The 12,620-nt window shown below is 33.7% G+C and overlaps 1 protein-coding gene across 1 annotated transcript in view; it reads right to left on the minus strand.

Annotated features, from left to right (window-relative positions):
- The window catches only part of LOC140141917 (aromatic-L-amino-acid decarboxylase-like), a 95,454-nt gene that overhangs the window by 27,189 nt on the left and 55,645 nt on the right, over positions 1–12,620 (minus strand). The window contains exons 3-4 of the mRNA XM_072163795.1: positions 6,738–6,851; positions 513–564 (exon numbers count right to left, since the gene is read on the minus strand). Coding sequence (XP_072019896.1) covers positions 513–564; positions 6,738–6,851 — 166 coding nt within the window. The remainder of the gene's footprint in view (positions 1–512; positions 565–6,737; positions 6,852–12,620) is intronic.

Below are 12,620 nucleotides of genomic sequence, written 5' to 3' on the forward strand. Positions count from 1 at the left end.
TTATTTTCTTAGGGATTTATGTCTGGCCCAAACAAATAATTTTATCTTTCATATAAGACCTTTTCCATTCACACCCATAAAGTAGACCACGGAATAGCGACTAAAACTGTCATGCATTTTGGTCTATTAATAATGGTTAAGCTATTACTCTGTCAAAGTGTTTAAAACGCAAATAAAGACTCATTTTTTTGAAATTATTTTTTATAATGCTGAATTGCTTATTAATTTGTATTTTAATGTATTGTAATGTATGCAATGCTCTGTAAGTATATGCTTTGTAATCTTTTTATTCGCTTTGAGGCCCATACATCTTGTGCTCTACAAAATATAATTATCTTTATTATCATTATGATCATTATCTTCATCATCATTATTATTATTACTTTTAAAACATTAGGTTAGGTACTGGGGAACAAATTCGGTAACAAGGAATAAATTCGGTAACAATTGAATTTAAAAAATCGCATTAAATATAAGTTTTGCTATCGAATAATTTTAAAGATATTTCTTACCTAGCCAGTCTGTGACTACCATTTCCAATTCTGTACAAGCCGGGCTTGATGCCTATGGAAAAAGTAATTGTATACGATTAAATTGTGAGTAGGAAACGTATAACCGTTTATATTTTAAACCATGGAGGTAGAGAATACCTCCATGTTTAAATCATTTGATTTTAAAGGCATTTTCTAAAATTCATCGACTAAATAAATCTGTAACATTGTCTGAAGTTTGTACAGGGTGTCCAAAAAAAAAAAGGCCCCACATTGCGCCCTCTTTTTCTCCTATTTCTGAAAAGTTGATCAAATATATTTTGGTATGTAAAGAAACCTTCAATCGTTAGCTTTAATAAACCAAAACAATTATTTCAAATTCATAACTTTTGAAGATTGTCCTTTTAAAGAAATGTATCCGTTTTTCACTCTGTCCACGGAGGAGGTTTGGCTACTTCAAAGATTGAAAAGTGCATATACCATGCATGAATATAAAACATTCCTCGATGATAACTTTATAAAATAACAACTTTATTTAAGGGAATGGGCTTTACCGGTGGGCTTATGGGTTATGGATTTTGTTAAGTGTCATTAATTTGGGCGAAATTGATGTGGGATGGGACTTCTTTTGCTATACTTGCAATTACTTATGTTTTTCACGTTTCTTGCTTTCTTTTTATTGACAACATAAGTCATTTCTCTTTTTGGAATAAAAGGTAGCCATGAAAAGGGCTGTTTAGTTTGTCTTTGTTTTGGTTTATTAAAGCTAACGATTTAGGGTTTCTTTACATACCAAAATATATTTGATCAGCGTTTCAGAAATAGGAGAAAAAGAGGGCGCAATGTGGGGCCTCTTTTTTTTGGGACACCCTGTATATGAATAATGGGCTTCAACTTTATCAACGCTGCTATTTCCCTCTACAGCAGTGGACGCCGTTCACCAGTATTTCTAAAAGGCTGCTAGAATAAGAAAAATGTTAATGCTTTTTTCTTGCACATGCTGAGGAAGCCTGATTACCTTTTTAAAATAGCCGAGTGGGAGGGTTTTCAATGAAATAATTTTTGTGTAAAAACCGAAGCATCATATGTATAAAAAATATTTAAATATTAACTGTACATCATATATGACGATTCGTGATACCCAATGGTGCTACAGTTTATGTGGTTTAGAAAGCAGAGAATTTTATTTCAATTTTAGATACGCCAAAATATTTTCTGAATTTAGTTGAAATGAACACTGGATTGATGGTGAAATGTTATGTAAAATTTACGTAGGTCCCAACTATAAAGATTACTGTTTCGTCTTTATGGGAATCTAATCTTTTAATATCTGAAAGCAACTTTGGGGACCTACGTGGACTTCTCCTATAAATTGCAAAAATCCAGACCCACATGTATATACCCGGTATATATAGGAGTATAGCACGTGCAGCCGGAGCAGCTCAGCGAGTTCAAATCGAAAATGTATTGTGCATGTGAAGAGCTTAGTTTCAAAACCCCTTACATCCACTTGCCCATTTTAGAGAACACATCAAAAAAAATCATCAAAAATCACTGATATATGGGGGTGTGCAACAAAAGCAGTTTTTGGCGGGATGCTTGGGTAGGATGAGTATCCTGCCAAAAACTGCTTTTTGTTGAAAAATACCTTATATCAGTGATTATTTTGATGATCTTTTGATGTGTTCTCAAAATTGGGCAAGTGGATGTAAGGGGTTTTGAAACAAAGCTCTTCATGTATAGCTGCCCATTTATTGTCGGATTTCTGTATGTAGAACATGCAGTTATCAACAATTGAGCGCTATTAATACACATTAATGTTTCTAAACAAATAAAACTCCAAAATATGGTACGTTTTTTGTCTTTGCTTGTCATGTGGTATGTTAAAGTAATGAAGTTGCGATTATATGTTTAAATTTTCACGATGACACCAACAAGTCATGTGGCCGAGCGGTTTAAGGCGCTGGTGATATGTCGATACTGTATAAATGATAGCGGCGCAGTGCAGCGTGGGTTCGAGCCCCACCTGTGCCGAAATTTAATTTCTTTTTTTTTTATTTATTATGTTAGGGAAATGTGGCTGGGAGAATTTATGTATGACGAAGAGTGGTGTGATTTCCCTCGTTGTTATCAATGCAATATTGGAATTAAGATATTGATAAACACTACAACGCGTTGAAGTGTTTATTTTGCTAATGAATGATTCTGATACATCAAAATTCAACATAAGATCCAAATAATTTGTAGATCGATTGTCATAAAACAAGTCATAAACTATACATTCTGTACATTTCAAGAGTATTCAATGTTGCATTTTGAAGAGGCAGGCTTTTCAATAAACATCAAAATTGATGGGTACCAATCATTTTGATATACCCTGTATATCAAAATCTAGATAATTACATGACACTTGTTACATAATATGTGGATGACTTGACGTTTTGGTCTTTAAAAGCTGTTTCGCTAATAACATTTGATAATAATTTTAAAAGGTATTAGTAAAGTATTATTAACAGGATAATGATATAATGTGCGTCTGATACCTGCTCTAATGAGTTTTATTAGTACAATCAACTTTAACACGTCCACACCATCATTTCTTTACGTACAGCAAAATTTATAGTTGTGATGAGTGGGTTGTGATGGTGAATAAAAATGCAATTTGCATCTTTGTACATCAAGCAAACAAAAAACGTTATACAGAAGACGTTTTATTGTCCGGTTTAGGGTATAAAACGTTCTATAACATTATTTTAAGAAACATTTTTTAAAAACTTGATGCAAAACATTTGAAAACAATAACATTTGAAAACATTTTCAAAATGTTGTTGTGGTGTTTTTCATCTAAAATGTCTTTAAAATGTTGTTATGACCTCTATAAAATACGAAACATGTTGTTGTAGTGTTCTTAAAACGTCTCAAAAATGTTTTCATGACCGTCATTTAAATTACGTTTTCACCAAAATCTAAACACGTTTATAACATTTTAAAAATATTTTTGTTTCAGCATACAGGGTGTATCAAAATAAAGTATACAGTTTGAAAAATGGCACTAGATTAAAAAGTATCGGGTATTTGATCAAAATTCTTTACTTGATAACTGAACCAACAACTTGTCCTCCAAGAACTGTAAAATCACTGGAGTGTGGCCATAAATAAGGACTCGGTGGCTATTTTTGTGAGCCGAATAAAAATGCAATTGCGCAAAGTCAAATAACATGAAAATCACAGTTTTTCGCGCTTTATTTACAGTAATTGACAGAATGCCTTGCAGAATTGTTTGGCAATCGTGTGATTGCTATGCTTTGAAACACCAAGTGAAATGGCACCTAAGATCTCCTGATGTCCAATGTGGAAAACTGGTTTAACATGTGATCTTTACGTTGCTTTGATTTTAATTGACTTTGCTCAACTGCTCACAAAAATAGTCACTGAATCCTTATTAATGGTCACACGCCAATGATTTTACAGTTGTGGGAGGAGAGGATTGTTCGTTCAGTTATCACATCATGCAGTTATTGTTGCCTACATGTAAGCACACAACTCAGGGGCACTCACAATAGGCAATTGACCCCTACTATGTTTCAATAATTTCTTATTCTTTTCAAAATATCTGAATTTTCAACCCAGTACAAGCTTTACTAACGGGGGACCATACATTTGTATGAGGAAGAAATTCTACCATCTCCCGGGTACCATCTATATCCAAACTCCCGTGTTATTCCAATGCACATTTTGCTTCACCGGGCCGCCCTGGCTTGGTCGCATTTGGAAGAGGGGTGTCACGAAACCGTAATAGGTACAAATTTAATACTTTCTGTCAATCAAGTATGGTTTATTCTCTATATGTCAATCTTTAAATCATTATTATAGTATAGTCCTTATAATAACGGGGGACCGCCTTGATGAGTAAATGACAGCAAACCATTGAAAAATACCCCAAAACTCGGGTCAGTGGAGCTCCGCCCGTACATGTCAATAGCGTCATTATCGATTGGATTAGTCGACCGTAGCGGACAATTCAATCGCTCATTGGATTAATATTATCACGTGGTAATAAATTTGCATTGGACAATCGATTACTATAATGGTTAAGTACCGCATATCTCGGTTTAATCTTCACTAAGCATGCTAAGCGGGTTTATGGCTGGAAAGGTCACGGTGAATTTGCCGTGGACATAACTGCACTATAAACTATAGGATTTGACCAAATACCTCATACTTTTTGATCTAGTTGCATTTTTAAACTATATTGTATACACCCTGTATATGCTTTAACGAGTTTTCTGCAACCACTTTTTGCACTGATAATTTTATAGAAGCTTTATGCAACTTTCTATATCCAAACCATCATTTACCTTACCATGCTTACGAACAGCACAATGATGTTAGTTCAGCTATCAACTATAGGATTTGACCAAATACCTCATACCTTTTGATCTAGTGGCATTTTTCAAACTATATACTTTATTTGATACACTCTGTGTTAGTTTTATAGAAACTGCAACCACTTTTGCACTGCTAATTTTATAGAATCTGTATGCAACTTTCTATATCCAAACCATCCTTTACCTTACGAACAACACAATGATTGTAATAAAATGTTGGTCAATTACGGAATAATGCAATGTTAAAAAATACAACCTATTTCCCGCGCATTGAATTGAAATCTGAGGACGTACAATTCAATCTTGGTGAAGAATACTTCAAACCTTTTTGTAGATTTTTTTTTACGGAAGGACACACCGCAGCAGCTGCATTTTGTCAATAGTAATGACTTACATATCAAAATGTTTGGTAAAGATTATAAATTTAAGCATCAAATTGTACAAATGAGACGGTAGTGCACTTTTCATGAAAGTTCATCTCCCGCGTTAATCTGTGTTGGTTGTATTAAAGGTTAAAATTTGAACTTTTGTGCAAACGCAACTTACGCAAGAAATTAAAGCCATTATTGGTACATTTCCATATAATATTTCTTTTCCACAAAATGTTAGTTTCACTGTTGGATCTGTACCCTGGATATGTACCCTTTCAATTTTTGACCTAAACTGACCAGGCAAAGCAAAGAAAACCACTATTTAATTCCAACGCATATATGTTACCAATGCATGTCACTCTGTCGATTGTGACCGATGTCGGTCCTTTTGATGTGTTATGATCTTCCCACACGCCATGTACGTACAGTATTGTGAACATCTAATCCTTACGCGTTCGACCATTATTTCGATCGTAATATTAAACGACGTACTCCAACGTTTTATTTCAAATCTCAGCATTTGTCACAATAACAGCACCTAATATTTGATATTTGCCGGGTACTATGCTTGTTTACTAAAGTACAATCAGAATTTAGAAAAGCATTAAGAGCGTCCTCCTCAGCAAATGTTACAAGTAACAATATGGCTTTAATTCCTACTTCGGAATTTTCAGATAGAACTCCATCTTTCATCAGCGACTGAGACTGTTTGACCTGTATCATAAGGTCATGACCTTAATGTTTAACCTTTGACCTGATCACAGACCCGTAGACTCCTGAAAGTTTGAACCTGTTCTCGTCCTTGAAAATAGTGCTTTGTTTATGTTGAATGATACATGAGCATTGAGATGATAAAAATAAAAAATATTGGAGTTTCAGCTTTTTAGTGTTTTTGTTTAGTTGGCTTGTCTTTAAAACTTGTAATTGCACAAAATTTGCTAATTTGAGGAAAATAAGATCTTACTAATTGTCCATAAATATGATGTTGATGAATAGTTTAGTCAGAAAACGATATTATTAAAATCAAATATTCCACACTATGGCTCCAAATGTTTACATTGATTTTTTAATATCATGTCCACGTGGGTATTTTATCTGATATTTTATCATTTTTATCATTGCCACAGGTAAATCATTGTTCTATACAAATCGAGATGTTTTCGCAAGAAGGCCATATCTGCAAATAGCTGCCCTACAGACATTTGATAATTTCTGCAAACTATATTGTATATATCACAAAATATCACATCTGGCAGCTATTGTAAATCGGATTTTCTTACACTAACTCCTCGAATCTTATCACTATGGACCACAATGGCCTCATCCCAATGGCTTAGTTCAATAAACGCAATCAAATAATAAGAGTGAAAAATTTGACCTCAAGTTGCAGAGTATGAGTTTCTGTACCCAAATTTTCAAAGGTCATTCAATGAATGTACATAATTGTATTGGGGTTAAAGAATTGTGCTCTGATAGTTAATACTTACCCATGTGAATCCGAGACAGTTGATAGCATCGGAAAGCATGTCACCCAGTAATGAAGGGAAGGAATTCAACGCAGGAAAATATGCGTGCATATGTGGGCTCTGCCAGTGGGTAATCTGAGAATAACAGAAAAGGTATAAAATGGAAACAGTCAATATAAAGGTGAAATATAAGAATAATGTCAAGATTTATCAACTAAGAATATTTGAAGATTTTGTAAAGAGGAAACACGTGGAAATTAAATTTTAAAATGACAAAACAAATCGTATTTACAATATCAGATACACTCTAAACTACGTGATCAGTGGTGATATACAGTAGTTGGTGCATAAAGTAGAAATTTAAAATATTTAATGTTTTAATAGAAATGTCATTATGATATTTTAAAGATGTCTCCTTTTTGGGGTTTTGTGGGAGCACCAACCCTGTATCTTACTGATGGGTTAATTGCAAGCAGAAACTCAAAATTATAGTTTTAATTAGTGGGCAAAAACGAAACCAACAATTTGGTTTCCTAAATATATAGGTTAAATTTCGTCCAATAATTATTTTAGACTGTTGATAGGAACCAACGTTTGGCAAAGCTCTAATTTGCACTGTAAGATATCACATCTTCAGATAACCCTTAACATCACATCTTCAGACAATCCTTAACATAATACATCAAAAAGGGAAACAGAAATTATATTTGTTTTCTAGCCGTATCAGAACAAAACTTAGAGTACCTAGACTTTTTCTCAAGTTGTTTCTGCCAACACTATTATAGTATGAACCCGGATATGGACCATCAAATAATTATAATGGCTAATAAATATTTATGTATGTGGGGTATGGGGTGTGTTTGCTTTTCAGTGAACACATTTCAATATTCTGCTTTCTCAAATTTGTTCTCATTATGCTTATTCGGAGGTGTCTTTTTAGACAAAATTGGTTTCACATAATCAGTGTTCACACAATTATTAGGAAATAAGACAATTTGAATTGCAAGCCTCCAAACCTTATTTATTTCAATATTTTATCAATAGCAACTCGTTGCAACGAAATATTTGTTATATTAAATCTTCTAAAAATAAATTCATTATTAAAACATATCTCGAGGGAACTCGCGCAAATCAAATTACACTGGGTATTTATAAGTGTATATTATTCTAATCATCACGATATAGTGGATTTAATGACATAATTCTACAATAACACAGACTGTTACAACTAGACAGGTACTTTGATTCATAGCATTAGGATTGGCTGGCTTTGCAGCTATTGACGGGCATGAGATCTCATCTTGTACATAGCTTGAGGCGAATGCTTTTAGAATGGTGCAAACTTGGTTGGTGATCTTAAAAGAGCAAAATGTTATCGCAGTGATGGAGGGTTAGTGAATGAGTGAGTGAGTTGAAAAAAGAGAAGAATAACAGAGAAAGATTACACAAAAGAGAGAGATTGCAAAGCTGAAGGACAGAAAGGAAGACAACAAAAAGATAACGAACGAAAATGAGAGGTAACCGGAAACAGAAGCAAACCAATGTCAGAGATTGGGTTAGGATGAAAAGGGATGGAGACAAAACGAAACAGTATTAAAAAGAGGAGAAGAACGGTGGCAGAAAGAAAAAATAAAGAGATAGAAAGAGATTAATCTTGCAGCCAATGTTGTACCCAATGGTTGCGCCATTACTCTTTCTGTCTTTCTGTGCGTTTTCATGAGAACAATTATCTGAATTTGAATCTTTACTATGTTTCATTGCTTTTTCCCCATAGAATGTTATCTTTAACGTCTCCATCGTTTGTGTCCTATAGCTACGCCATTACACCATACGTTGTTACAATCCCCATACACCAGGTTATTACAATGATTGTTCTGTTTTAAGATACATTCATTTTATTGCAAGAACAAATACTTGAGACTAATTACAGTGCCATCAATTGTCGAGAGTAGCGCTATTTAAATATTCCTTATGTGAAAGTCCAAACTATAGTAATTACCTTTGAATAGTGTAGTTTGTTTTTGAAAATGTTGAATACGCTTAATGTTAAAGAGATAATGCGATTCTTGATTATTAGTTCCGCAAATAGACTTGCAATATAATTAAAAAGAACCATTTTGTAGAACAACGCACATTACGTAAAGATAAATAAAAAGCAGAGATTATTTTACAAATTAATTAACTATGAATGGCCACTATTTCTTTGAATTTGGAGTTCTATATCAAAACAATAGGATCTGTGTTATTGTTTAAATGCTGCAAATTTATATTGACTCAACTCTTTTATAAGTATTGATATTATTATTATCGTTCCAAGTTCTAAATGAATAAAAATGGATAAAGAATAAGCGATATGAAACTTTTTTTTTGTCATTATATTTTGTATTAGAAAAAGCAAACATAAGTATAATATAATCACAGAGAACTTCAGGTCATTAATTATCGCAATCTCATTGGCTGACGATTGAATGACCCGTTACTTTTATGCGATATCCAGGGACACCTGGCGGCAATTATTGCAAATGGTCTTTGGCCTTTAGCAGTGACTGTTTTAAATGTCACTTACACTAGGATCCACAACATGTTCATCTATCAAGGCACAGTTCTTTAACCCCAATACATTTGCACATTCAGTGAATGACCTTTGAAAATTTGGGTACCAAAACTCATACTCTGAAACTTGAGGTCAAATTTTGCTTTATGATTGTTTAATTGAGGTTATTGAGCTATGCCATTGGGATGAGGCCATTGTGGTCCATAGTGTTATTGCTGTAAAACAAGTTCGACGATCAAGTGGTCGTCATTTTTGTATTTTCCCGTTGTAAATATTTAAAACAGATAAGAGGTATAAACCGCATTTGTGTTTACAATGTTTATACCTTTCTTCCTTCATTACCACGAATATCACAAACACTTCTCTTCGACGAGCAATTAATTTACAAGCATTTGCATTGACTCGCTGTGTCCACAGATTCAAAGGTTCAACTCAAAGCCTCAACTCTAATATGCACAGTTTACACGAGGACTCTATTGCTGGAAATTTATTTCCAGCAAGGGAAAGTCCTCGTGTATATTGGTAATTTTGCCAGGCAATATCCCTGGACCTCTGACCTTTCATAGTTTCCTCAAAATAGAACCGGGGCTATTTTTTCAAGACAGTACTACACTCTTCAGAGAGTTTCTCTGGAATGTTGATGGCTTTTGCACACTTTTGTTATGTATTTACCTGGTTATGGTTTTATAGGTCACATAGGGGGGCCCCAGGTATAGTTGATTCAGATCATATTGCTGGAAACAAATGTCCCCGTGTAAATTGCATCGCCAGAGCAAGTCATCCATCAAAATTAAATTTATGGTTATTATGTAGGCAAGGGTAAAGTCCTGTTAGTCTTGTATAGTTGTCTTTTTAGTTTGTTAGATTGATTTCTCAGTACATTATATGGACTTTTAAGCTTTAGATAAGGGTACTCTGTATTTTGCCTTCTCAATCCTTGGAATACAGAGAATATTACCAGGTAATATAAACAACCAAATTAGATTATCAAACATTATAAGCATCCAAATTATATTGCAACCAACGACTATAGAGATTGTTAGACTAAGTATCAGATGAATTGGGGCCTAGATAATTCTTATGTTTTTAAGTATAATTTATCTCACTGGACGTAAACTGACCCTCACTTATGACACATCATAATCGAAGCATTTCTGTCATCGATATAGCTTTGTTAGGGCAGAGCTCATATTTCTTATGAGGTTAGAGGTTCATCTAGTATAGAGTAACCCTCACTCCCAAATTAACCAATGATTCCTAATAAATTGAGAATATAGGGCACTACCATCTGATTTCAAAAGACTCTCCGCAAGCAGGTCATAATAACATCCTTGACTCGAGTACCCTTCAGAAGTGTCGAGATATCTTCAATGGTTATTGACACCATCCGAACCACTGTTGTCCAGAGGTTGACCTCACTCATTCCCAGAATGCATTGCGCTAAATATATTGATTTCCATCTACAATAACGTATAATTCACTTGGTTAAATGCTATATACTTGTTTGACAAATATGTTATGTCTTAATTTGACAAATATGTTATGTCTTTATTTGGCCAACAGAATGATATTCTTGGGTGTTTTCTTTAATATTATCTATAGCGAAATGATGGAATAATTTTATTTGCAGTCACAAAATAATGTTGTAAATGTTTGGGGGAAATTCCCGGGGGAAATTGAAGTCACAGCTGAGAGTGAAGCACAATACAAGAATGAAATGTGTTTTAATGTTGCTTCAACATTGTAATTTACAAGACAATTATACTAGAATTCCATCTGCAAGCATATACCTCTGAATGAGCGTTTGTGATGAAAGATACGAATAGCAAATTAATGCAGGTCACTCCACAAAAATTGCAACATTATTAAGTTTTACAATAATACATGTATGTATAACTGCCATATTGTAATGGATTTGCTGAAACATTCCAATTAATGTCGTAATTTTGCATTAATTTCCATTTCGTCACTTTCCTCAAGAACCCTAACCTTCAAAAAGAGGCATATGCTTGATGGAATTCTACGGGTACATGCATCCAACACTGAATATTATTTTAAGGGGGAATAATACCCTGATTTTCATCAGTACCCCTCTTCTTTTTTTTCTTGCAAATTTATGAAGTACATAAATATGTTCATCACCTCATGTCCTGAACTTATAAAATATATCTACATACAAAGTGTTTTTAAACCATTTTAGTAAGTCATTTTAGCCCTATATATTTTTTGTTTACTGTATCCTAGTAACTCAGATGCGTGTTTCATAACAAACCATAATTTATTCTATTCAACATGTTCAAGTAGGGTACATGAATAGAATACATTAAATCCTTTGTTATGCTCGCTATAGAAAATCTAGTGGTGCATGCAAAATATATAACACTGAATAAATTAAATAAACACTTACACAACGGATGCATAGTCATTAGTCAATTTAATACTATAATGTGTTGTTAGGAGAAGAAAAGGCTATTAGGTCACCGTATGTCAGGTTATAGGTCAATTGGTTCAGGTCAAATTTAAGCATCAATTTTGAATACACATGTGAGAGTCTGTGATATCATAATGAGGCATAATTTTGATATTCTGTCTTTAACTGGATATATATCGAGAAGTGCAAGGTGGATATACTAATATACCTTGGGATGTAAATGGTGAGTACAATTTAGAATGCCTAGTTGAGATGGATTTCACAAATAAATATAAAATAGTTACCAAAATCACAAAAGTTAAGCTTACGGAAAACTACCCAATATGGTGGTATAGGTGACAAGAAATACAAATTTTTTCAACATTGCTGTAGTATGGTTGTGGTAACCTGTTACCTGTGGCTTAATTAAGTTTCAGTGAAATAATGTCGCAAGTTAAAAATACAAAATATAGCTCAACATTGAAAATAGAAGCATTTTAACCAGTTCCTTTTTTGATAGTTGTGGAGCACCAAGTTCATGAAGTCATAAAAGAAATCAGGAACCACTTATTCCCGTTTTACATATCAACTTTATTTCCCTAATGTGTTAGCAACACATATCCAAAATTTTAACGAAATCCGTTGATAGTAAGCTTTCTAAAATGAAGTGAATTTAAATCATCAGTGATGTACCACCTTTTGGCTTCTACTTTTAAAAGCATGTAAGCTACGTTGATACCGATGCCACCAATAAAACGAGAAGATTTGCCCCCTCATTTTGCATACCACTTTGTCCAATTTTTTTTTGTAATTTCTTCACAAAATGCAAAAAAATGCAACAAAAAAATCAATGGGTGTAGTACCCCCTTAAACAGCAATAAAGAAGGAACGTGTTCCATTTTGCGACGACATGTTTTTATGACAAGTAACGCCCGATGTG

Source organism: Amphiura filiformis, chromosome 20 (assembly GCF_039555335.1).
Source record: "Amphiura filiformis chromosome 20, Afil_fr2py, whole genome shotgun sequence".
Classification (NCBI taxonomy): Eukaryota; Metazoa; Echinodermata; class Ophiuroidea; order Amphilepidida; family Amphiuridae; genus Amphiura; species Amphiura filiformis.